The 27,713-nt window shown below is 45.0% G+C and overlaps 2 protein-coding genes across 2 annotated transcripts in view; one reads left to right on the top strand and one right to left on the bottom strand.

Annotated features, from left to right (window-relative positions):
- The window catches only part of LOC142560833 (uncharacterized), a 145,577-nt gene that overhangs the window by 62,570 nt on the left and 55,294 nt on the right, over positions 1 to 27,713 (top strand). The window lies entirely within an intron of this gene.
- Positions 304 to 11,963, bottom strand: LOC142559837 (uncharacterized). The gene is made up of 4 exons (XM_075671512.1): positions 11,948 to 11,963; positions 5,447 to 5,811; positions 749 to 870; positions 304 to 352 (listed from the first exon to the last, which is right to left on the bottom strand). Exons 1-4 carry the CDS (start codon positions 11,961 to 11,963, stop codon positions 304 to 306), a joined length of 552 nt encoding a protein of 183 aa, XP_075527627.1.

The raw sequence follows: 27,713 nt of genomic DNA, 5'->3' as shown, positions 1-27,713 counted from the left end.
TCATGTGATGCGCCGGTTAACGGGTGGAGCATAAGGGTTACAGAATTGAGTCGAAGAGAAGGGAAGCGCAGTCGAGGACGGCAGAAGACTAGGTGTGGCGAAGAAATCAAGACATTCGCGGGTACTTGTTGGAATTGTTTGGCGCATGACAATGGTATTTAGAGATGCCAGGGAAGTCCTTCGTTGTAGAGTAAACATAAAATGCGCTCATGATGATACTTGACTGTATGCGCAAAAAAAGCCTATTGTGCCTTTTCTTCAGCCGGCCTCCGCAGAATGTTACGGTGAGTTACCAACTCCTAGTTAGGCGCGCTCGTTGGGCGGTTGGTTGAGGGCCTTGTAGGTCGCCGTTCTGCGCACAGCATGTGCACAACTATCAGTAACTAGAGTTCACTTAGGCAAACAGGCTCCAACTTCGTTGTCCCGACGCAGGGTTCGTGCTAGCACGTGCGCACCGCGAATACTTTGTAGCATGCAGAGAGAGAGAGAGAGAGAGAGAGAGAGAGAGAGAGAGAGAGAGAGAGAGAGAGAGAGTGGTATTTGGTTTCAGAATTCGCAGAAAAGTCGCGTTTAACCCGGATATCCGGAGACAAATCCGGAATGTAAAAATCTGGTGAAATCGTGGTTGACCGGTAAAGAATAACGTTACGTTGATACATTTCAACATCTGCATAATTTCTGCCAAACGAACATACGAGAAAATACCTCAGTCTGCTTGCAGAAGTGCTATAGAATTAGAAATACTCACAAATACTTACCAAAGATATGCCACTCAGGAGGGAGCGCGTCCTTGATGGCCCCCGTGGCTAAGGCCACAACGCACGCCACACCATAGAGACCGCATAGCGCCTTCAGTGCCGTGGTGGTCCACTGCACCAAACATCCGACAGACAAAATTTGTGAAAGCATGCTGTAACATATTATGAAGAGCTGGAAGTAGCTATCGCTCAATTCAAGTTTATAAGTGCGCCGCTAAATAAAGCTTTGAAGTGCTATGCTTGAATAATTGGGGCACAAATTACGTGTTATTGTGATCTCGATATTTAGTCTGACCAGCTCCTTTGAAGTGCGCATCTGCCGGCAAATACCAAAGGCTCTAACGAAAAAGCGCAGGCTAGCTAAAAATATTTATTCAGACACCGTTAATTGTGCTCATTAATAGTTTGTTGAGAAAGCTATTGATATTGTATTACCTGAGTATCCTATGATAAACAGAATGCTATTGGAAACAATTCCGGGATAATATTGAATCGGTCAGTAAAAATTTCACAAGGTTGTGCCGTCCTTTGACGTGAACAAGCCGTTAACTTACAGAAGTTGCGTGATTTATGAACAGTATATATATGTCCCTTGTAGATAATAATTATTAGGTCCATAATATTTCAAGTGACGAGGAACTATGAAGCTGGAGTTTGATACCGCTTACTGCTGCAAGAGCCACAACAAAATACGCCTAGGTTAAATTGATGTGTCCTTGCCGATGAGGCAGTTACCACTAAACCTGAAGAAATTTGTGCACACAAAAGTTAACATGCACCTTCACGATAGGGACCTTCCACACAGCAAGCAGCTTGGGTCAGCTGGAGTAGCGGTCACCAGCAAGCTTCAAATTAGCGCACGTTTAGCGAAGCAAAATTGATGCTTTAAGAACTGCGGCAATAAAAGCGACGGTTTGCTTTTGAAGCACAACACGTACAGAGCACCATAACATTACATAATCTTCGATTTCCTCGCAGGAGTTGTTGCAAAAGTAATATCACGTCACGTTTGCAACATCACATCTACCAGGTCAAGGTGTTTAGTCTTCAAGCATAAGCTCGAACAGCTCACCTGAGCAAGGATGTGAACGCAAACATGTACTACAGTACCAGGCGCCTACTTCGAACTGCTGTCTGTCTAGCTCCCCAGCAACCACTTCCCTTTTGTATGACGTAGGTGCCCAACGGCGATAAGCAATTTCTTCTTCACGGCTGCGATAAGCGAGTAAGTAGAGCAAATGTCTATATTAAATCATTAACTCTCACACGGGCGTTTTAAATGGACACTGAGCATTCCTCTACCCGATATTAACAAGCTGGATGTCGTGGACAGAAAGCACCAAGCACATCATGGCGACCAAACGGAGAAGGGGGACTTCACAGTTGTGCGGGCGATACGACACGCGGCTAGCCATTGCAACAATCGCATCGAACACGTGATCGAGGAATTCTAGATTTGTCAGTTCTTAAGAGCCCAGGCGCGGTAACTTTCAGGAGGCATCTTTCAGGCACTTTCGCTATCGTACGCGTGCTGAAGCGACAAGTTTAGTTGAATCTAATTACCTACGTCAGGCAAGCCATTCCAATCACTTATGTTTTGTTTTAGTCGAACGGCCAATGAGCTCGGATACCGAACATAAAAAGTATTGAGCCAGGCCGATTTCATAAAATTCTATTCTGTCGCTCTCTAAACAACACCGAAGTCGAAAATTTCCTATGTAGTAGGACTTGTGCACAAGTCTGCAACGAAAATAACAGTCGAAATAATTCCTGAAAATGATGTCCTTATATCAGTTACAGGAGTTGCACGAAGAAGAATGCGGTCGGCGCTTGTGTTTTCTTCTCGATCCCATCTCTCCTCTCAAGGCCTTTCTTCTTCTCGCCTTGTGATGATAAGGTCACGTGGAGGTTACGTCATAACCCTGGCCAAGTTCGCGTTGTCGTTTTTCTTGTCTCACAGCACCGCTCTGTTCGGGTTACCACCAATTCGCCACGTTTTTCGGCTGCCACATTTCCTCCCGTGCCGGGCCGTGCTCCTGCTAAAAAGGGCTGCGATGTACCTTGTGTGAATGATGTGCGATCGCTTCACGTTTTCTTTACAATGCGTTATTACCGGCCCGACAACCCATCCCGCAAGGACAAAAGAGAAAGTGCGAGAAAACGGACGAAGGAGGCCCCGCTACTCGCCGGCGCTTTGCCAGACCCGAAATGTGATACCATGCCGCCGTGTTTCGTTAGTAAAGACTTGCCAGTGCTGCTTGCATGGTGTACATCACCGGCACCAAAGAGAAAAACGAAAGGTGACACATTGCGTCGTAGTCACGAGGAAATTCGATTTCGAGTAAAGTTCTTACAGTTCTTTTTCCAAAATAAAAGAAAAACCGAAAACGATCGATTTGGGACAGCGAGTCGCAAACCAAAACACGCAACACGTATACGCGCCAGCAAACAACACAAGGAGGAACAGCAAGCGCTGACAGCATCAACTACAAGGAGGCGTACTAGGCTCCAGGTGGCGCAGTGGCGGACCGACGTGTTTTTCCAGGGCTATATCGAGAAAGTAAATCACTAAATATTGTTTGTCAGCTCCACCACCAGAAAAGGATGAGGAAGGGAAGAATGGAGAGGCATTGCCAGTAGAAAAGAGCGAAAGGGTGATTATCGCCGGGGACACAAATCTGGCTAGCTGCTCAGAAGCAATTGCGGAGAGAGTGAAAGTCAATAAAAGAGTGGCGGTAGAGACATTTCACGGCGAATAATCGGTTCTGTCATTGAGCGAGCAAAAGCTAAGCTCGCGGAAAATGCCCACGGCCGCAACATTGTCGTAGGAGCAGGCCGGCTAAATGACGTCCTAAAAAAGAAAGGCACAGGACTAGCCCAGCGCTGGGTGAAGGAGGGTAGACAACTTGCGCGAACTCTCCCCTCAGATGTAGATCATGGTGTGCAAGGTGCCGGAGGTGCCTGAACGTAACAGTAATGTACTAAGAACCGTAGTGGCTGCTAGTGAGGATATATAAACATTGACCCGGGAGAACGGTTTCAAGGTTGTGAAAGTAAACACGCAAGTGAGAAGCTGTGCTCGTTTAGAACGAGAGGGGATCCACTTCAATTATTGGGTTGGACCAGAAATGGGCAGGTGACTTGATGGACGCACGGCTATATTTTTGGGGGGCCCAGGGGCGCTCAGGAGGCCTCTATTGGTAGTAATGGAGAAGGTGCCCCAGGGAAACCGTAGAAAACCATCGGCATCAATAATAGAAAAATAGGAAAAAAAAGTTCGCTATGTAATAGGCTACAAAAACATGCAGGGCGGCCCAAGAAAGGAAAAGCGGGTAGATATTGAGGAGCTGTTTAAAAGAGAACAAATAGGGGTGTATGCGGTTACATAACCGATGAATTAGACACTTGGAGGAGCCGTCGGTGATTGAGAACCATGTTTGGGAAGGGCGCAACTAAGCTAAATCGTAAATAAAGGGAGGGGGAGACGGAATGCTCATCCACCAACGAGCCAAATGGAAAGGAATAAATTGAATACGTCAAGAGCATGTCTGCTTATCCTGTACTATGAGTGGAAAGAAAAATTCGCTCGGTGTAACGCATTTGCGGTCCGGAAATTAGAGCACAGAAAAATCAATAGTTAGCTGAGTGCCTAAGTTCTGATATTAAGGTATTCGCGAATGATGCCGAAATTATCCTATTAGGTGTCATAAGTGCCCAGACACAGGTTCTAGAGGGCTATACATAAAACATCGGGAAGTGAATGCTATATCTTTCCGAGCAAACGTAACCTCGTTATCGGGAGTACAGGGCCGAAGTGTGACGGGGAGACCACGTGGCAAGTAGGAAACCGAGAACTCATAATTGGTTACTGTCTGATCACAGAAGGAATTCATGACTGGTTGAGGGAAATGGTCATTGAGGAGGAGGCAAATAGGAGCATGGGGAGTGACCATAAACGCATCATTTTCAAAATGGAAGAGAACAAAGAGCGCAATATCGCAATTTCAAATCCGAACACCGAACAAATAGCAAATGTAGGCACAAGAGTCGAGAAAGAACTTGGGAAATGGCTAAGCAAAGAGTGGGAATATAGGGAGCTTCAAAACATTATAACGACAGAAACACAGATAGAGCATGAACATGTTCGCTCGAAACGAAAAATGAAACCAAAAAGCTGGTGGAACAGGGAGAATACCAAAAGCGGTCGCCGAATGACAGAGAGCATGCCGAGAGCACAGACACGCAAAGAAGCCGCAGTTGGCGCAGGATGAAGTAGCCAGAACATGGGAAATATAGCGGAGAAAAAATTATATGGTTCAGATACCGGTACAAGCAAAGATAGAAGGTGAAAGTTAACGTTGGTTCTCAGAAATACGCGAGAAAAAAAAAGTCGCACGTACAATATTTTGGACCTGCAGATAATATTATCAGGCAGGAATACTGGAACAATTCAGCAACACATCCAAGATGAAGATGAAAACAAGCTGGAAGGAGATGTGGCATTAAATTACATAAAAAAATAAATACCAGCCGATACTTTCCAAGGAAATGAAGGGGTTCTGCTAGATGAAAGAAGGGGCTTGAAAGACAACCAGATCGAAAAGGAGCTGGTGCTGAAAAATGCCTATGACTATTGAGCAAATATTTGCCACAAATGTAGGTCGCAAGCATGTTGCAGGAATACATACGGTCTCATTGTTGTTTTCTGCCATGACCTTGAGGTAGGTCGCTGCTGAAAGGATGCACAGCGTCACCACCATGACAACAGCCGCCAGCAGAGCATGGGCCTCCGAGTACTCATAAGGACCATATATGGTCAAGGAGGCGAGCGCAGTGGACGCCACCGGATCGCCGTAAGCCGCAATCGCGCAGCACCAGCCGTAGATGCCTGTGCTGGCTCGGGTATCCCCGGCTGCTGATGCCGGTAGATTTCTGAGGCCCAGAAGTACAGCAGCAGCCGGGTTAGCCCCCTGGCAACCAGCGTGGCCACCCAGGCTTCCCTGCTTCCCCAGTGGCCCAAGCACGAGGAGATCGTTGGAAACGGTGGCGTCGTCTGAGAATTAGATGGAACAAAGAAAATGTTACATCCAAGTAGAAAATACACATAGGACGAACCAACATGAAATTTAAGGAAACAGTGCTGTTTAGCGTTGCTGCCACTGTGTCGGGGCACACGAACTGTTGGAAGAACAAAACAGACAACAGCCCAAGTCTCAAACGAAGAAGGCCCCCCGTTTATTGTGAGCGCACTGCTTTATGAATCCTGGTGGGCAAAGCGGAAGTCGCTCATTGGAGGAACACTGGTTGGGTTCAATGAAACGCCACATGCACCATTCTAACATAGTATGGCGTGCGTACATGCTCGGGCAAAAAACACCGAGCTAGAGAATCCCATTCGACGGAGTAGCTGGTTGTCACATGTAAGATTATAACCTGGAAAGTTATCGTGCAACCCTGCGAGGCACGTTTACTCCACTAGTGTCCTAAGTGAATCAACGTTATGCACTAGGGGCGCACAGTGATTCTCCAAGAGGGACCCGAAAGTGGGACAACCATAGAGTGTTGCCGGTACTTACTCGCGTACAGATGTGTACTCCTAATAAACGTGCCAGAATTTCATCTGCACAAGTACCCGTCCCTTAAACAAGCGTAAATGAGGATGTGATAACATAAGGTGGAACTTGCCGAAGCAAGACGGGTGGCTATGAGACGCCCTGCGAGGTCTGCAGGCTAAGCTTGACCACCTGAGCTTTTTTAAAGCTTCCAGAAAGCAGGCGACACGAGACGCACAAAAAGAAGCTGCTCAACAGCGGTATAGACAGAGGTAACCACCGCAATGTTTACGGCGGAACGGTCACTCAGTCGAAGAAGCGCGTCTTCCCAAAGTTGCACTTACCCCGTTTATATGTGGCAGATATAGTTCATCTTGGCTGCTCCTGGCCTCTTCAGAGCATTGGAAGTAGCGTACCATTAACAAAACTTCCGAACTAACGTAGGCAAAATAGGTCCACATGTCTTCGGCAATGCCTGCTACGTTTGGAAAATTGAATTGTGACTTCTTCTTTTCGTTTTCCTTCAAATTTTCGCACGTTCCCACGAGGTGGGTGTATGAGCACAGTCCTCAGTGGAAACACCATACGGAACTTTTTGCTTCCCGTTAAATTATTTAATTGTATTATTCATATTTCAATACCAGTAAATATTAATTTTTTTCTGTTTCCGTTTCACTAATATAAGGTCACACCAATTATGACGGATATACCATATTATGAACAGTACGCGATTCACTGTTAATGATGACGTAAATGTGCTTAACATGACAGTCTACCAGTCGCAATGATGTACTCATGTACTGTCTGTCACACCTCCTTTCAATCTCGACCACGGGTACTTCGCAAATCTTCGCAAATGATAAAATGTTAATCTCTCCGAGCAGAATGCATACACACGATAAGGGCTGCTCTAGGCAGATATTTTCTTCGGAATTATAATTTCGCCAAGTAAGAGGAAACGCTCCAGTGATTCTACATTCCCACATAAACCAGGATGGTTTGATAGTGCCTATCCACGCCTACTCATGTGCAGATTTAGTTGCGGTATACGACATCGTAATAGTGTAAAGGAAACATCGCATTGCCGAGAGGGACAAGACCGGACATTCCAGGGGAGCGCTAAATGTACGTAATTCCGTGCAGCAAGGAGGAGCTCATTTTTTCTACCTAGGACTATAATTCGCGATCGCAACCTTGTTACCACCAGCATAGTAAGGCTTGGAATAAAGAAACCCACTGGCCCACCAAGCGCTGCTTTTCCCATTATGTATGCCATCTCATTATGAGCTAGTCCACAATGTTCACATATCTACAAAAACCGAATTTCTTTAACATGATGTGGAAGGTACTGCTTTATCGAAACGCTAGTGGCACATAGCCACTCTGTTGGATTTTCTAAATGCTGGCTGGTGCCCACTACGCAGCATTCGCCAAGAGGCTGCAGATTCAACAACGTTTATTAGAATCAACACACAAACATCGGTTGTCCTGTGTATCGTGGGTTAAATGAATATAATTACGAAATTACAAGAAAGCTACACAAGCTGCACGTACCCACCATGGGGTAATCGGCCAAGAATTGGGTGGTTTGAAGAAAATGGATGAGAAAAAGCTAGAATAAAATACCAGGGGAAGAGTAATTCTCCTCGGTCTTCAAAACTGACAAAGCGATCGTGCTAGAATGAATGCAAAGATAAATCAATATTGACGACAATTCATTATTTCAGAAAGGCGCCCGATTGGTATCAAGAATAAAAGTGTTTCATCGATGTGCAAACACTCTTGTGGCTGCACCCTAACGTGGAAGTTTCGAGCTGAAGTAAGACTAAAGCTCATGCTGAGACCAAGCTTGTTTAGAGGGACCTCGAGCACCCTTCTTCTTAGCAGGTTCGACGTACGATTGTGTACGCAAAGTCGATGCGGCCAAACGATCCTTGTGTGTGTAGGAATTTGTTGTCCAGACGCGGCAGCGTAACCTTTTTAGTGTAACCTCTATTTTCGTGCTCGGCTCCGCTTGAACCTGACTCTTAATGTCAGCGCTAGCCTGGTGGTGCTAGAAGGAGGCGAGATGTGCGTGCCGCTCTGTCATTGGTGGAAACGCAGCGTCTTTCATTGGTCGATCCCACAGGGAGCGCACAGACGCGCCAATCAAATTGCTATTGTTTCCACTTTTAATATATGAGATAAAGAGCATGCGCTCTCTAGTTTCACAAAATGTATGGGCTGTCATCCTCGAAATTTTGAGGAATAACTCTGTCAAGAAATTATAAAGGCATAAGCAACTTTTGTGATAGAACGATGTGTTAAGCGTCAACCAATCAGGCAATCTTCTGTCGAAGCCTCTGCAGTCATGCGGGCATTGCGGAATTAGGGTGTGGACGAGCCGTATGTTAAAATACTGAAAGATATTCTTCGCGGCTCCACAGCCACCGTAGTCCTCCATAAAGAAAGCAACAAAATCCCAGTAAAGAAGGGCGTCAGGCAGGGAGATACGGTCTCTCCAATGCTATTCACAGCGTGTTTATGTCAGGTATTCTGAGACCTGGATTGGGAAGAATTGGCGATAAGAGTTATTAGAGAATACCTTAGTACCTTGTGATTCGCTGATTATATTTCCTTGCTTATTAACACGGGGAACCAATTGCAATGCATGCTCACTGACCTGGAGAGGGGAAGCAGAAGGGTGGGTCTCAAAAGTAGTCTGCGGAAAACTAAAGTAATGTTTAACCGTCTCGGAAGAGAACAGCAGTTTACGATAGGTAGCGAGGTAGGTACTTGGGGTAGGTAGTGACCATGGAGTTGGACAATGAGACTGAAATATTCAGAAAAATAACAATAGGCAGGGGTGCGTTTGGCAGGCATTCTCAGGTCATGAACAGGAGGTTGACATTATGCCTCAAAGGAAAAGTGTGCAACATCTTTGACTTACCAGTACTCAGCTGCAGGGCAGAAACCTGAAGGCTTACGAAAAGCGTTCTACTAAAATTGAGGACGACGCAACGAGCTATGGAAAGAAGAATGATAGGTGTAACGTTAAGGGATAAGTAAAGAGCAGTTTGCGTGAGAGAACAAACGCGACTTAATGACATCTGATTTGAAATTAGGAATAAAATTCGGCATGGGCAGGACGTGTAATGAGGAGGGAAGATAACCAATTGACATTTAGGGTTGCGGACTGGATTCCAAGAGAAGGGAAGCGTAGCAGGGTGTGGCAGGAAGTTAGCTGGGTGGATGAGATTAAGAAGTTTGCAGGGTCAACATGGTCACAATTAGCACATGAGTGGTGTAGTTGGAGAAGAGTGGCCTTTGCTCAACAATGGGTGTAGCCAGGCTGATGGTGATGACGATGATGAAAATACACCCGGTATATGTCATTTCTGAGATGAAATATGGAGTCCGTAATGCTGAAAATGAGGAGGAAATATGAAGCTGGAGTTTAGGTTTAAGTGCATGTGTATATATCGGTGAAGAAGCTACCGCTAAACCTACCGAAATTGGTGCGTCTAAATACTAACATGCAACTTCATGATAGGGGACCTTTGCCACCCCAAGCAGCATTTGTCAGCGCTCACGGTCCCAGGCAAGATTTAGATTACCCCATGTCACTGTGTTTAGCGCCGATGCTTCTTCTGCTTATATGTTGCGATATCCTTGACGCCACGCTATTCGCCGAGAATGTTCTAATCTGTTCCCTCCTTTTTTTTCGCTTCACCTGAAGTATTTTGTACAAACAAGGCCGAATTTCTACCCGTCTCATATTTAGTTACAACGCGTACACTAAGCACCAGCTATGCAGTAAAGTGAGCTCTGGTAACTCCCTTTACGCACGATCTGCGACTCAAAACTTCTTCTGAGTGCGTAGTACCATTCTTTGGGTGCAAAGAATTGGGTAGCAATTAGGGTTTGCCAAATTGGAAAGCGATCAAAGAAATCGTTCAGCGTTGCCTAAATACAGGGTGTGGAGGGAAGGCGGCTATTTGAACATTCAGAAAACGGCAAGGGAATTAACGAAAAGCAGTTTCAAACTGCATTAATATAATCTGTCCATCAATCGTTCAAAAGAAAACGTCGTCAACCGCCTTTGATGAAAAAGGTTTCTTTATTATTTTAATACTTGTTAAAAGTTATTTGAGGTACAGATGAAAGATACTACCGCAATTATTGTATACGATAGGATAATTTCCATATGTATCGTAAGATATTTTGAAACAATCGCAAGTTTGTTAGTAAAGATTGGTTGCAGAAAATGAACCAGAAAAGTCGTATGCACAACGTTTGCTTGGAAATTTCTTAACTCCAACCGGGCTTGTTTTGTTTGAGTGAAATGTCTATTAGTCTCTGAAAATTTTTGTTGTTCGTGCTCAAGAACGCAGCCCCGGAAGCAGTGCCTTCCATGTTTTTCTTCACAGCGGTCGAACTTCCGTCCACGAGATCCTTCAAATCGCGGACGTGTAAAATCCGCTACACATTCTACACATTCTTTCATTCCTCAGACTTTGCAATATAGCACCTCGCAAGAGAAACTTCGACAACGACACTTTAGCGGCATCACAATTTGCGTGAAAGGCTCCGCTCGCATTGCCATACGCAGCACATTACGCTGGCTACGGGCAATTGTTATGGTACCAACGCTACCATAAACAAAAAATCAAGAAAACAAATGTTCGGCAGCCAGCAGACGCTGGCGCGCTAGTTTTTGTGGAGACGGCACTAGCGCAACCACATGGCTGAGCTCCACCAATGGGGACGCACTGACGTCATCGCCTGGCCTCACTGAAGGGCTCTGGCGTAAAGTTAAAAGAACGTCGCTGCCTTAAGTTTTATGTAAGCAGTTTCTTAGAATGAGATGGAAGCCTGGCGCTAGTGTCAGCGGCTGCTGGACGGAAATCGGGGCGGTCTATCCGGCATGGGAATTACGGGAAGTACGTGGATTTGCCTGAACTTACTCCTTCGAGCGGCTTCGTGATTATTTAATGAATCATCATTTCATTTCTCAGACAGCAGAATTTGAACACAGGAACTCCAGCGCAGAAGCCCGAAATTGAAACCTTTACGCCAGGTAGGCGTGCACCGACAAGCGCCATAGAATGACTTTACGAATTGCTTGACGGCAAGTGACCGTGTTGAGAGGCTTGACGTGCTTCCATCTCGCCACCTCGACCGGCTGAACGGCCGCTGTTATTCGAGACTGTGTTTGTTCACGGGGTGTCCGGCGCTTTGATATTGATATCGCTGAAATTTAGGACAAAGAAGGTAGATCAAGCGTAAGAAAAGAGCTCGCAAGAACGACTCAAGCCACAAGCAAGATCAGACCAGTCCATGTATCCTACGGCCAGTCTTCGAAGGAACAAGCGAGCGCGTTCATAGAATGAAGAGAAAACTTTAGAGAAGGGTAACTGTACCTTCCGCAGTGGTACGAAAATAAGCAGCGGCAGCTGCTTATTTGACTAGAACGCACCAGCGTAACTGGTGCGCATTAATTTCCAGGAGACCAAAGAGCCTCTACTGACGTCCATACAAACAACCCACAAGTGACTGAACAGGACGTGCGACTTCATTGGCAGAAGAAAAGCAGTGCAGCTTCTCGTAGGAGAGCAGAAATAAAATCTGCATCTCGAGATGCGCTGAGAAGCTTACTTATGTCGTCGCACATGGCGGTCTGGTAACGAGCGACAATCAGCAGCACAAGCAAAGTGGACAGTGCCCCACCTGTTTGTATCGACAGTCGCCGTGAGTTGCATTGCGAAGCAGTCAGGTGACGCTATGTTGGCTGCGGCCGCAGCCAACATAGCGGCATGGACTGCCCTGCCTCCTAGCCTTACCTCCGTTCCGACCTGCACATTTCTTTTTGTTCTTTCGTGTGCCGCTAATGCCTAACTTGCACTTGGTGCCTCACATTTGAATATAGGCACGGACGGTTTTGCGTGCATCACGATTTTGCAGCCACTTTTGCACTCCTCTCCACCCATATGGCTATCAACTTCATACAATTCGGATCATGTCATCACGTGTGCTGGCTGGTCTCCGTTCACACCGCATCACGGGTAATGAAGTCCCAAAAGCATAATTTGCCCCCTCCTGTGGCACGAAAGGTCTAACAGGGAGCACCAATTACGGTGCGTGTAATTTGGGAACAGTCATTGTTGTGCGTCACGCATGCGAACCATTGCGAGTGCTGAGAATTGTCATTGCCTCACTGGCACATCGTGTCGAGGCAGAAATATTAGGCTTTTATTCACTTAGGGGCTGTACGTGCCCAAAACTAGACTCGTGCGATGAGGCGCGTCGTAGTGGTGAACTGGAGAATAATTTTCACGCCATGGTGTTCTTTAACGTGTCCCCAAATTTTAGTTCCGGGGCGTTTTTTTTATTTCGTTCCAATTGTGGCTACTATCGTAGTAAACTTCACGATCTCGAGAAACTCAATAGCCGCAAAGCTACCGGGGCAGGCACTTAAATGTTCATTGGACTCGTGACCGCTTTCCTACTGTGGCCTAGACTCTACGGTGCGCTTTAACGCGGCTCTGCTTCAGCAACCCGTGCGCAAGTTGTCCGCTTGATAAATTTGCGTTGTGTTTTTTGCAGCAATAACAGAAACGTACCTTAACGTACCTTTGACTTAAATTAATGACGTTCCCCCCAACCGCTGTTGCGTCAATAGTAGTAGAATTTCCTTGCATTTTCGCATGGCCTGTCCCTACCCTCTTCTCCCTCCTTGTATGGAAACCACGAGCGAAGAGAGGCAAGGCTGTTATTCACTCGTGTCACGACTGCATCGGCCCCACACATTCCATGCCCCCTTCCTACTGTTCTATCTAGCTTCCGTTTAGACGTTCGCGCCCGTAGCTGGGTAAGCGCTGCGGTTTCTGCAATGCCTTCGCACGGCGTCGCGGATAATTACAGCTCTTAGGAGGTTAGTCCTGCGATGCCCAGGGAGCTCACATGCAACGTAATGAAAAGGTCCGAACGAGTTTCTTCCATCGCCTTTCCTCTCTTCCGCGCTCCTGTCGTGCATACATATGCATTAACCACCCTCCCGCCCGCCCCCCGACGCGGTGTGCGAGACAGCAGCGGCAGCAGCAGCAATAGTGGGGAAGTAGAAGGAAGAGGGAGAGATAGCTTCGCTTCATTAAATTAACTATATACACTCGGTGTCACCCTTGTGTAAAGCGCGGGAATGGTTGTCTTCAGGGTGCTCAGGAACCACCAGCCAACGGCATCTAACGGTAGTTGCAGGGCCCAATTGTGCCCAGCACCTGCCGTTAGATGTTGGGCCCAGAAACTAGCGTTAGACGTCGCTAGCTCCCCGTTCCCGTGCACAAGGGTGATGTGAACTGCATGTCACAGAACAAGCACATCCACATATTCAGCTCCTAATGAAGATGACGTGTGTTATAATTCGCTTGCGGACCACCCAGGCTGGGGCCCACATGTATGGCCTCTCCAAACGGTGTTCCTTCGCAAGCACGGACCGTCACGACTTGGGTCTTCTGATATCAGGAGAGAGCCTTACACTAGGGGTCCCAAACAGATTGCGTATGCAAGAACTAGGGACCATGGTACTACGCCAGCTCAAACCCCTACCTCTGGACCTTCGCATGCGCTGTACCGCGGACTCTACTGCTCCAATACGCAGGCCAGTTGCGTCCCCTAATCTAAAGCTCTCTACAGATGAACCTCAGCGGTTGGGGTAAGCCAACGACGTATTCTGCCACATCTACAACGGTACAACAGACGTTGGCTACCTCACCGATATTTCTCCACTTCACGCTACAGCTATGTTCAGGGCACTTAAATGTACTGATATTTAGAGACCTTTACTTTTACACCGGCAACACAGCTTCCGGAAATACTTAAATTCAGTTCCTCGGACATTTAAAACAGAAACGTGGTTGCATTAACGTCAAATTTGCTTTGTGCAACCCCATATAAATTAATTATGCTGCGTTTCTCTTTTTTGGTCGCTTCCCACTGTCGTATTTGTACTCTTGCTATAGTTTAGACTATGAGACACCCGCGTATATTGTTTTTCTCAATTGTGATTATGTAAGGTAATTAGATTGTATATTTGTTTTAGCGCATAAGTCAAAGCTGAAAAGTTTTATCTTGTCCTTAGAAACCTGCCACTCTTGCATCTGCACCTCCTCCGCTATGCCACGTTGCCATCTAGGTGGTAGTGCCTGAATGTGCCGTTTTGCCAACGAAAGCCTGTATAAAGAAACACAGAGTACGAGGTCGTGTGATGGTATCCCGGCCACGGCGCACGTATTTCGATGGGAGCGAAAATCCGAAGCCATTAATTTACTTAGATGATGGTGCACGTTAAAGAAACCCAGCTAATCCGAAATTCCGGAGTACCCCACTACGGCGTGCATCATAATCAGATCGTTGTTTTGGCATGTAAATCCGCACAGTTTAATTTTGATAAGAAACCTGGAAAAGCTTTTGAAATTACATTTTCTGTTTTGAAGGCGAGGTCTTCTTTGTCGACTTTATATTGATTTGCCATGCGTGGAATCTGGGCTTGTGGTCACATTCGTCGCATAAATTAGATAATTAGGTGCCTGCTGGTGCAGGTAAGGCATCGAAACAAGGCGTCACAATGAAGCTGTGACCATGTCTTTAATCTATAACACTAGAGCTCTGAATAACACGGAAGTGCCCATAAATGCAAACATTGCAGGAGATAGCACATCGTGCAGGATGAAAGTAAACACTTGCTCGCATCAAATTTAGCCGCATAATATTACTTTTCTCTTTTTGCTATTATCGTATATGCTCGTGTAAAATCCGCACTTTTTTATTTCGAGATTAGGGGTGAAAATTGGAGGTGCGTCCATAAAAGGAAGAAAAAAACTTTTTTTGCGAGAATCTTTTCTGTGGTACCGGCCTTTATTAAACTACCGCGGTGGCTTGTACTGGCTCTGGCTATTCCCGTGGAGTGCCACCTTTCGGCTAGAAGGAATGCTGAAGCCCCAGACACCAGCGATGGGAGCACCTCGGAGGCAGCCGCTAGATCTTGGAGGCTGTGATATTGCTACCTGGAGGAGCTGGAAATTCGGCATGGCTGACTTGTATTGCCACCGATTAAAAATAAAGAAAGCTTCCGTACTCTCGCCCCACACAACAAATAATACTACCAAAATACTAAAAAAATTCGAGGGCGCGGCCTACACAGTCGCAATCTTTAAATATTTGTCTTGGGGGATTTTTTACAATGTTCTTCTGAGTGCCATTTTTACGTGGGTGCGACCATTAGACCAGTATATACGGTATTCGCATATTTTGAGGGTTGTTTATTTTCCGGTTTTATATATTTTTTTTATTTTCGGAAGGTAAAAATTGGGTGATATTTTTTTCAAGCTGGCAATTGGGGAGAAATCGAATTTTTTTCCGGTAAAATCTACAATTGTACGAATAGATAACATTCGGGTATTTTTCGATTTTGTCGGAGGTTGTCATGAGTGTAGTGAGAAGGAAAGTCATGGAAGAATAAAAGTGGGTTGGAGTGCATATGGCAGACATTGTCAGCACCAGTTGGAAGCATACCATTATCATTTAAAAGAAAGGCGTACAAACAATGCTTCTTACTGGTGTTGCCATATCGGGCAGTGACTTGGACATTGATACAGACGCTTGAGAACAAGTTAAGGAACGCGCAAAGAGCGAAGAAAAATGGCAGGCATGAAGTTAACAGACAAAACAAGAGCGGTTTCGATCAGAGAGCCTACATGGATAGCCTAACCTAGTAGGCATTAAGAGAAAGAAATGGAGCCGGGCGGGTCAAGTGATGCGCAGGCTAGATAACGGGTGGAGCATAAGGGTGACAGAATGGGGGCGAAGAGAAGGGAAGCGCAGTCGAGGACGGCAGAAGACTAGGTGTGGCGAAGAAATCAAGACATTCGCGGGCACTTGTTGGAATTGTTTGGCGCAGGACAATGGTAATTAGAGATCCCAGGGAAGTCCTTCGTTGTAGAGTAAACATAAAATGGGCTCATGATGATACTTGACTGTAAGCGCAAAAAAAGCCTATTGTGCCTTTTTTTTTCAGCCGGCCTCCACAGAATGTCACAGTGAGTTACCAACTCCCAGTTAGGCGGGCTCGTTGGGCGGTTGGTTGAGGGCCTTGTAGCGTCGCCGTTCTGCGCACAGCATGTGCACAACTATGAGTAACTAGAGTTCACTTAAGCAAACAGGCTCTAACTTCGTTGTCCCGACGCAGGGTTCGTGCTAGCACACCGCACTCTTTGTAGCATGCAAAGAGAGGGAGAGATAGAGAGAGAGATAGATAGAGAGAGAGAGAGAGAGAGAGAGAGAGCACCAGTGGCTAAGTGGATACCTCGCGCTCAGATAGATAGATAGATAGATAGATAGATAGATAGATAGATAGATAGATAGATAGATAGATAGATAGATAGATAGACAGATAGATAGATAGATAGATAGATAGATAGATAGATAGATAGATAGATAGATAGATAGATAGATAGATAGATAGATAGAGAGGGTGGTATTTGGTTTCAGTATTCGCGGAAAATTCGCGTTTAACCCGGATATCCGAAAACACGTCCGGAATGTAAAAATCTGGTGAAATCGTGGTTGACCGGTAAAGAACAACGTTACGATGATACATTCTAACATGTGCATAATTTCTGCCAAACGAACATCCGAGAAAATACCTCAGTCTGCTTGCAGAAGTGCAATAGAATTAGAAATACTCACAAATACTTACCAAAGATATGCCAATCAGGTGGGAGGGCATCCTTGATGGCCCACGTGGCTAAGTCCACAACGCAGGCCACGCCATAGAGACCGCATAGCGCCTTCAATGCCGTGGTGGTTCACTGCACCAAACATCCGACAGAAAAAATTTGTGAAAGCATGCTGTAACATTATATGAAGAGCAGGAAGTAGCTATCACTCAATTCAAGTTTACAAATGCGTAGCTAAATAAAGCCTTCGAAGTACTATGCTTGAAAAATTGGGGCACAAATTACGCTTTATAGTGATCTCGATATTTAGTCTGACCAGCTCTGTTGAAGTGCGCATCTGCCGGCAAATACCAAAGGCTATAACGAAAAAGCGCAGGCTAGCTAAAAGATATTTATTCAAACACCGTTAATTGTGCTCATTAATAGTTTGTTGAGAAAGCTATTGATATTGTATTACCTGAGTATCATATGATAAACAGAAAGCTATTGGAAACAATTCCGGAATATTATTGAATTGGTCAGTAAAAGAAAGTTCACAAGGCTGTGCCGTCCTTTGACGAGAACAAACCGTTAACTTACAGAAGTTACGTGATTTATGAACAGTATATATGTATCCCATGTACGATGATATTTATTTATTTCAAGTGATGAGGAATTATGAAGCATGAGTTTCATACCGCTTACTGCTTCAATAGCCACAACAAAATAGGCCCAGGTTAAATTGATGTGTCCTTGCCGATGAGGCAGTTACGACTGAACATGTAGAAATTTGTGCGCACAAAAATTAACATGCACCTTCACGATAGGGACCTCCCCACACAGCAAGCACCTTGGGTCAGCCGGAGTAGCGGTCACCAGCAAGCTTCAAATTAGCGCACGTTTAGCGAAGCAAAATTGATGCTTTGAGAACTGGGGGAATTAAAGCGACGGTTTGCTTTTGACGCACAACACGTACAGAGCACCGTAACATTACATAATCTTCAATTACCTCGCATGAGTTGTTGCAAAAGTAATATCACGTCACACTTGCAACATCACGTCTACAGGTCAAGGTGTTTTGTCTTCAAGCATAAGCTCGAACAGCTCACCTGAGCAAGGATGTGAACGCAAACATGTACTACCGTACCAGGCGCCTACTTCGAACTGCTGTCTGTCTAGCTCCCCAGCAACCACTTCCGTTTTATATGACGTAGGTGCCCAACGGCGATAAGCAATTTCTTCTTCACGGCTGCGATAAGCGAGTAAGTAGAGCAAATGTCTATATTAAATCATTAACTCTCACACGGGCATTTTAAATGGACACTGAGCATTCCTCCATCCGATATTAACAAGCTGGATGTCGTGGACAGAAAGCACCAAGCACATCATGTCGACCAAACGGAGAAGGGGGACTTCACACTTGTGCGGGCGATACGACACGCGGCAAGCCATTGCAACAATCGCATCGAACACGTGACCGAGGAATTCTAGCTTTGTCAATTCTTAAGAGCCCAGCCACGGTAACTTTCAGGAGGCATCTTTCAGGCACTTGAGCTATCGTACGCGTGCTGAAGCGACAAGTTTAGTTGAATCTAATTATCTACGTCAGGCAAGCCATTCCAATCCCTTATGTTTTGTTTTAGTGGAACAGCGAATGGGCTCGGATACTGAACATAAAAAGAATTGAGCCACGCCGTTTTCATAAAAGTTCTTTCTGTCGCTCTCTAAACAACACCGAAGTCGAAAATTTTCTATGTAGTAGCACTTGTGCACAAGTCTGCAACGAAAATAACAGTCGAAATAATTCCTGAAAATGATGTCCTTATATCAGTTACAGGAGTTGCACGAAGAAGAATGCGGTCGGCGCTTGTTTTTTCTTCTCGATCCCATCTCTCCTCTCAAGCCCTTTCTTCTTCTCGCCTTGTGCTGATAAGGTCACGTGGAGGTTACGTCATAACCCTGGCCACGTTCGCGTTGTTGTTTTTCTTGTTTCACAGCACCGCTCTGTTCGGGTTACCACCACTACGCCACGTTTTTCGGCTGCCACATTTCCTCCCGTGCCGGGCCGTGCTCCTGCTAAAAAGGGCTGCGATGTACCTTGTGTGAATGATGTGCGATCGCTTCACGTTTTCTTTACAATGCGTTATTACCGGCCCGACAACCCATCCCGCAAGGACAAAAGAGAAAGTGCGAGAAAACGGACGAAGGAGGCCCCGCTACTCGCCGGCGCTTTGCCAGACCCGAAATGTGATACCATGCCGCCGTGTTTCGTTAGTAAAGACTTGCCAGTGCTGCTTGCATGGTGTACATCACCGGCACCAAAGAGAAAAACGAAAGGTGACACATTGCGTCGTAGTCACGAGGAAATTCGATTTCGTGTAAAGTTCTTAGAGGTCTTTTTCCAAAATAAAAGAAAAACCGAAAACGATCGATTTGGGACAGCGAGTCGCAAACCAAAACACGCAACCCGTGTACGCGCCAGCAAACAACACAAGGAGGAACAGCAAGCGCTGACAGCATCAACTACAAGGAGGCGTACTAGGCTCCAGGTGGCGCAGTGGCGGAACTACGTGTTTTTCCAGGGATATATTAAGAAAGTAAATCACCAAATATTGTTTGTCACCTCCACCACCGGAAAAGGATGAGGAAGGGAATAAAGGAGAGGCATTGCCAGTAGAAGAGGGTGAAAGGGTGATTATCGCCGGTGACACAAACCTGGCTAGCTGCTCAGAAGCAATTGCGGAGAGAGTGAAAGTCAATAAAAGAGTGGCGGTAGAGACATTTCACGGCGAATAATCGGTTCTGTCATTGAGCGAGGGAAAGCTAAGCTCGCGGAAAATGTCCACGGCGGCAACATTGTCTAGGTGGCTATACCGACAACATAGGGAAGTGAATGCTAGATCTTTCCGAGCAACGTAACCTCGCTATTGGGAGTAGAGGGCCCAAGTGTTATGGGCACACCACGTGGCAAGTAGGAAACCGACAACTCATAATTGATTACGGTCTCCTCACAGAAGGAATTCATGACTGGTTGAGGCAAATGGTCATTGACGAGGAGGCAAATAGGAGCATAAGCAGTGACCATGTAGCAGGTGGGCTAAATGACGTCCTAAAAAAGAAAGGCACAGGACTAGCCGAGCGCTGGGTGAAAGAGGGTAGACAACTTGAGCGAACTCTCCCCTCAGATGGAGATCGTGGTGTGCAAGGTCCCGGAGGTGCCTGTACGTAACAGTAACCTACGAAGAGCGTTAATAGCTGCTAGTGAGGATATATAAACAATGACCTGGGAGAAAGGTTTCAAGGCTGTAGAAGTAAACAGGCAAGTGAGAAGCTGTGGTCGTTTAGAACGATAGGGGATCCACTTCAATTATTGGGTTGGACCAGAAATGGGCAGGTGACTCGCTGGACGCACGGCCGCTTATTTTTGGGGGGCCCACGGGCGCTCAGGAGGCTTGCGTAGGTAGTAATGAAGAAGGTGCCCCAGGGAAACCGTAGAAAACCATCGGCATCAGTAATAGAAAATGAGGAAAACAAGAAAAAAAGTTGGCTATGTAATAGGCTACAAAAACATGCAGGGCGCCCCAAGAAAGGAAAAGCGGGTAGACATTGAGGAGCTGTTTAAAAGAGAACAAATAGGGGTGTATGCGGTTACAGAACCGCAAATTAGAGACTTGGAGGAGCCGTCGGTGATTTAGAATCATGTTTGCGAAGGGTGCAACTAAGCTAAATCGGAAATAAAGGCAGGGTAGACGGAATGCTCATCCATCAAGGAGCCAAATGGAAAAGAATAAATTCAGTACGTTAAGAGCATGTCTGCTTATCCTGTACTATGAGTGGAAAAAAAACTTCGTTGGGTGTAACGCATTTGTGGACCGGATATTAGAGCACAGAAAAATCAGCAGTCAGCTGACTGAATGAATGCCCACATACAGGATCTAGGTGGCTATACCGACAACATCGGGAAGTGAATGCTAGATCTTTCCGAGCAACGTAACCTCGTTATTAGGAGTAGGGGCCGCAAGTGTGATGGGCACACCATGTGGCAAGTGGGAAACCGACAACTTATAATTGATTACTGTCTCGTCACAGAAGGAACTCATGACAGGTTGAGGCAAATGGTCATTGACGAGGAGGCAAATAGGAGGATCGGGAGTGACCATAAACGCATCATTTTGAAATTGGGAGGTGTAGTTATGGAAGAGAACAAAAAGCGCAATATCGCGATTTTAAATCCTAACTCCGAACAAATATCAAATATAGTCACAAGAGTCGAGAAAGAACTTTGGAATTGGCTAAGCAAAGAGTGAGTGAGCTTCTAAGCACAACAACGACAGAAACACGGAAAGAGAAGTAACATGTTCGCTCGAAACGAAAAATGAGTCCAAAAAGCTGGTGGAACAGGGAGAATACGAGAAGCGGTCGCCGAATGACAGAGAGCATCCCGAGAGCGCAGACACGCAAAGAAGCCGCGGTTGGCGCAGGATGAAGTAGCCAGAACATGGGAAATATAGCGGAGAAAAAATTGTGTGGTTAAGATACCGGTGCAAGCATAAATAGAAGGTGAAAGTTAACGCTGGTTCTCAGAAATACACGAGAAAAAAAGGTCGCACGTACAATGTTTTGGACCTGCAGATAATATTGTTACGAATGATGTTTATTTACAGGGTGAAACGAGATACGAGACTGAAGCTACAGGCCAGGCCCAGCCGGTGCAGAGTACCCCTAGATCAGGCGCGCACACTCTACTTCTTCTTTCTCTGCCTCAGTCGCGCAGTGCTGCGACAATATTATCAGGCAGGCATTCTGGATAATTCAGCAGCAAATCCTAGATGAAGATGCAAACAAGCTTGAAAGGGACGCGGCATTAAATTACATAAAAAAATAAATACCAGCCGATACTTTCCAAGGAATTGAAAGGGTTCTGGTAAATGAAAGAAGGGGCTTGAAAGACAACTAGACGGAAAAGGAGCTGGTGCTGAAAAATGTCAGCTCGAAGAAAGCCGATGCGGAAATTTCTTAGCGCACAGCCACAGCACTATAGTTGATTCCCGTTAGGCTAAATAATGGACTAAGACAAAACGTCAGCAAGCTGTGTTGAAAGCAGTGGTAAAAACTTTAAAAGAAAGATGTATACCAGAGAGTTCGGACGGGCGACAAAGTACAAGGAATTTAATTTATAGAGGTAAGGGACAGAAAGACAGAATTCGTTCGTACAGACCATTGACCATTACATCGGTAACGTACAGTTTCACCAAGCAGGCAAGTAAATTAAAGCTGCAAACATGGCATAATAATATTAAAATTTTGGGAGAAATTGAGAAGGGCATCAAAGTAGGTAGGCGTCCGGGTGATAACTTATTTCTCCTTACTCAGTCTATAAAAGTATCAAGAGTAGAAAGGTAACCAATATATGTAGCCCTTTTAAACGTTACAGGAGCGTATGACAACGTAGGCCACAACAGTCTTTTGAATAATCTAGAAGGAGAAGGCTTAGCCGATAATTGTCTACAGCTTTTGCAAAATGTTTACCTAGGAAATACTGCTTGGGCACATTGAAAGGGAAGGGATTAGGAGCGAGGAGAAAATTGGTATCAAACAGGGACTGAGGTGCCTTTATCCCCACTGCTGCTTATTGTGTACAGGGCGAGGATCGAAAGGACACTAGAAGGAAGCTATATTGGATTAAATCTCGTATACAAACAGGCCAGTACACTACTAGAGCTACAGCTTCTAGGTTTGTTTTATGCGGATGACATTGTGTTGCTAGCTAACAAGCAAAGTGATATGCAATGTCTGGCTAATATTTGTAGACAGGAAGGTGACAATATAGGTCTAAAATTTAGCGTTAGAAAATCAGCTGTTTTGGTATTCACTGAAAACAGTGAACAGACAGTGTCAATAGAGGGCCGGAAAATAGTTAGCGCAAAAGAATATAAATACCATGGTATATGGATAAAGGAAGGAAAATATTATATGCAAACCAAGGAAAAAGTAATAGCAGTGAAGGGGAAGAGAAATACCTCGCATCGGGCGTTCACGGGAAGACTACAAATGACGCTGTGCAGGATGATATGGGATGACAAGTCAGGGAAGATCAGAGTGAAACGACTGAAGGATATGGAAGAAGGTAATTGGGCTTGTGGAGTGTTCAGGTGTTTGTACATGAAAAACATTGATTCACAGTGGAGGAAAAGAGCTAACAACGTTACCATCGACTATGCGATCTGTATGGGGAGAACACAGCAAAAAGGAACGCGAAGAGGAAAGTCAGAGAGGCTGACCTAATCTCATGGGTGGCGGAATTCGAAAAGAAACCTGCCATGAGTTACTGCATCAGAAGAAGAAAAGGAAATCGGGAAAGAAACCATGTATGATAACTCAAAGTGAAGCTCAAAACTTGTCGAATTGAGATCAGGATGCCTTAGAATATGCTCCTATAACGTGAGATATAAGAAAGAAAAGAAGCATGTGTTGTTTGCTGCGCTAAAGCTAGAGAAACGGCAGAGCATGTTTTGTTGGAATGTGAAGATACCTGCCCCGTGGTCGCTTTAGGCCCCACTGGCCTTCCTGAAGCGCTTGGGTTGAACGAGAGCAGAGGAAAAGTTAGCGTGTTGGCAATAGAGATTACTAAAAGGCGATTCGAAGATTAGTGCAAGTAGGGAAACGACAAGGACAAGGAAGTATAAAAACAAAGTTCACGCTAAGGGTTCACAAACTTTGTTTATGGGAATTGGTCGTTTGTATTTTTTCCTTTATTGTTTTTCCTTTTCTTTTTTATTTCTTTTTTAACACTGGTAGGACAGAGCTTGGTGGCGTAACCCACCGCCCCGTAACAAATCGGACTCTTTGGAATAGGGTGGTGGGTTCGCGCCCCGTTAAAGAGAGACCCGCTGTGGTTGCTCCTAAGCACGAGGTCGCGGGATCGAATCCCAGCCATGGCGGCTGAAATTCCATGAGGGCAAAGCGAAAACTCCCGTGTGCTTAGATTTAGGTCCACATTAAAGAACCCGAAGTGGTCGAAATTATTCCGGAGTGCCCCCCCTACGGTGCGCCTCGTAATCATATCGTGGTTTTGGCATTTAAAACACCGTAAATAATTGAGTATTAGGCGGCGTAATGTATTACTCATTTCTACTTTATAGTGCCTCGTAGAGTACTGGTGCAACTACGATATGTAAAATTGCGTAACTGACCTGTCTGTGCGAAACTTAATGAGAGGTACAAATTGAAGGTCGTACAGGTCCCTACATCGAGTCATGATGACCAGAAAGTCGAAAGCTTCTATGAAGACGTGGAATTGGCGACGGGTAAAGTCAAAACAAAATACACTGTACTGATGGGCGACTTTAATGGCAGGGTAGGCAAGAAGCAGGCTGGAGACAAGTCTGTGGCTGAATATGGCATAGCCTGTAGGAATAGCAGGGGAGAGTTAACAGTAGAGTTAGGAGAACAGACTATTACGCGGATAATGAATGCCTTCTTCCGCAAGCGGTATAACCGAAAGTGGACGTGGATGAGTCCGAATGGCGAGATTAGCAATGAAATATACTTTATACTCTGCGCTAACCCTGGCATCATACAAGATGTGGACGTGCTCGGCAACGTGAGCTGCAGTGAGCATAGGATGGTAAGAACTCGAGTTAGCCTAGACTTGAGGAGGGTTCGGAAGAAACTGGTACATACGAAGCCGATCAATGAGTTAGTGGTAAGAGGGAAAATGGAGGAATTCCGGATCAAGCTACAGCACAGGTATTCAGCTTTAACTCAGGAAGGGGACCTTAGTGTTAAAACAATGAACGACAATCTTGTGGGCATCATTAAAGAGTGTGGAATAGAAATCGGTGATAACTCCGTTAGACAGGATACCAGTAAGCTATCGCAGGAGACGAAAGATCTGATCAAGAAACGCCAATGTATAAAAGGCTCTAACCCTAGAGCTAGAATAGATATGGCAGAACTATCCAAGTGAATCAACAAGCGTCAGACAGCTGACAAAAGCAAGTATAATATGGATAGAATTGAACATGCTCTCAGGAACGGAGCAAGCTTAAAAACCAATTAGAAGAGACCAGGAATAGGCAAGAATCAGATGCATGCGTTAAGAGACAAAGCTGGCAATATAATTACTAATCTGGATGAGATACGTCAAGTGGATGAGGAGTTCTATAGAGATTTTTACAGTACCAGTTTCACCCACGACGATAATAGAAGAGAGAATAGTTTAGAGGAACTTGAAATCCCACAAGTAACGCCGGAAGGAGTAAGGAAAGCCTTGGAAGCTATCCAAACGGGGAAGGCAGCTGGGGTGCATCAGGTGACAGCAGGTTTGTTGACGGATGTTGGGTAGATTGTTCTGGAAAAACTGGCCCCCCTGTATACGAAGGCCTCATGACCTCGAGCCTACTGGAGTCTTGGAAGAACGCTAACATTATCCTAATCCATAAGAAAGGGGACGCCAAAGACTTGAAAAATTATACACCGATCAGCTGACTGTCCGTTGCCTACAAAGTGTTTACTAAGGTAACCGCAAATAGAATCAGGAACACCTTAGACTTCTGTCAACCAAAGGACCAGGCAGGATTCCTTAAAGGCTACTGAACAATAGACCATATTCACACTATCATTCAGGTGATAGAGAAATGAGCGAAATATAACCAACCCTTATATATAGCTTTCATTGATTACATGAAAGCGTATGATTCAGTCGAAATCTCAGCAGTCTATAATTTTTTTCTTTATTACATACTGCAGACCGCAACAGGGTCCATGCAGGGCAGGCAAAACATAGTAACTGCACAACAGGAATAAGAATGCGGGACACAAGACAATTCACAATGCGGAAAAAAGTTTTATTAAAATTACGACGAAGATGTAAGATGGTTCCATTCTGATATGGTACGTGGTTGGGTGGATAGAGGAGTTAAGTATGAGTGGGGGGAGGGGGTGTCTATTGCGAGCTTACGATTCAGTAGCAGCTGGAGGAAGTGAAGGCGAGATTTACTTCTTATATCTTCAAGTGTTTCAATATTGTTAGTAGCCATAAAATCGGTAGGAGAATCCGCCATTGTGAATTCTGAATAAATAAACCCGAGAGCCTTTCTTTGAATTCGTTCAAGTTTATTAATGTTTTCTTTAGTAAGAGGGTCCCACACTATAGACATATATTCTAGTTTCGGTCTGATGTAGGTGTAATATGCTAGGTGTTTATTATTTTGGGGAAGGGGAGGGGCATTTCTATGCTTATGGTTTAGAAAACATAGCTTACGGAACGCAGATGAGCTTATGTTTTCCATGTGCAAGTTCCAGGTAAGATCGATAGTTATCGTGACGCCTAAATACTTGTAACTATGAACCTGTTTTAATGTTGATGAGCCTTGTTGATAAGTATAGTTTAACGGATTCTTTTTATGGGTAACCTGAATAAAAATTTTTTCTGTGGTAACAGTCATACAAAATTCACTGCACCAATGAACCACATTGTCTAGGCTCGCGTTAAGTTCGTTTTGTTCTTCCGCGCACGTAATTTGACGAAATAACACACAGTCATCTACAAACAATCAAATTTCTGTTCCTGGTGTAATGACGGTAACAATATCATTATTATACAGCTGAAATAACAATTTCCCTAGGACACCTCCCTGGGGCACTCCTGAGGTGACTGGAAGACAACTCGAGTAGTTGTCATTAACTGGAACAAATTACACTCTGCTGGTTAGATAATCGGCAATCCAGGAAATAAAAATATCGGGAAGGTTAATTTCCTTTAGTTCTTGCATTAGTTGTAAATGACTAACCCTGCCAAGCGCTTTGCTAAAATCGATAAATACGGCGTCAATTTGACCATGATTATCTAAAGTTTTTGAAAAAGTATGGACTAATGTAACTAATTGTGCCATTGTCGAGTATCCTTTTCTAAAACCGTGCTGAAAGTTACCTATTACGGAGTGTTGTTCAAGAAACTAATTTATGTATATAGCAATGATATGGTCCAGCATTTTACAGAGTACAGAAGTTAAATACATAGGAAGAGGTTTTTGTATTGGTAAGCGGTCACCCTTCTTAACGAATGCAATAACTTGAGCGGTCTTCCAGTCCGATGGAAGTCTTGATGCCATCAGGGATTTACGAAACAGCACAAGATACTTCGCAATGATTTTAGCATGGAGTCATGGAGGCATTACGGAATCAAGGTGTAGACGAACAGTATGTAAAAATACTGCAAAGTACCAACAGCGGCTCTACAGCCACCTTAACCCTCCATACAGAAAGCAACAATATCCCAATAAAGTAAGGCGTCAAGCAGGGAGATATAATCTCTCCAATGCTAATCTAGCGTGTTAAAGGAGGTATTCAGAGAATTTGATTGGGAAGAATTGGGGATAAGAGTTAATAGCGAATACCTTAGTAACTTGTAATGCGCTGATGTTATTGTCTTGCTTAGTAACCCAGGGGATTAATTGAGTAATGTTCAGGTAGCGAGGCACTTGAAGCGGTAAAGGAATACATCTACTTAGGGCAGGTATTGACCGCGGAGGCGGATCATGAGACTGAATTATTCAGAAGAGTAACAATAGGCTAGGGTGCGTTTGGCAGGCTTTCTCATATCATGAACAGGAGGTTGCCATTGTCCCTCAAAAGAAAAATGTGCATCGGCTTTGACTTACCTGTACTCACCTACAGGGCAGGTACCTGGAGCCTTAAAGTTAGGGTTC

Source organism: Dermacentor variabilis, chromosome 10 (genome assembly GCF_050947875.1).
Source record: "Dermacentor variabilis isolate Ectoservices chromosome 10, ASM5094787v1, whole genome shotgun sequence".
NCBI classification, from domain to species: domain Eukaryota; kingdom Metazoa; phylum Arthropoda; class Arachnida; order Ixodida; family Ixodidae; genus Dermacentor; species Dermacentor variabilis.
This window is presented reverse-complemented; position numbering and strand designations above follow the sequence as displayed.

Excerpts from the sequence above, each read along its gene's own strand:
- LOC142559837 (XM_075671512.1), bottom strand. Across the intron at positions 871-5,446 it reads CAGAAAACAACAATGAGACC|TGGACCACCACGGCACTGAA; the intron begins GTATGTATTCCT and ends TGTTTGGTGCAG. Across the intron at positions 353-748 it reads CATATCTTTGGTAAGTATTT|AACGGCGACCTACAAGGCCC; the intron begins GTGAGTATTTCT and ends TGCTGTGCGCAG.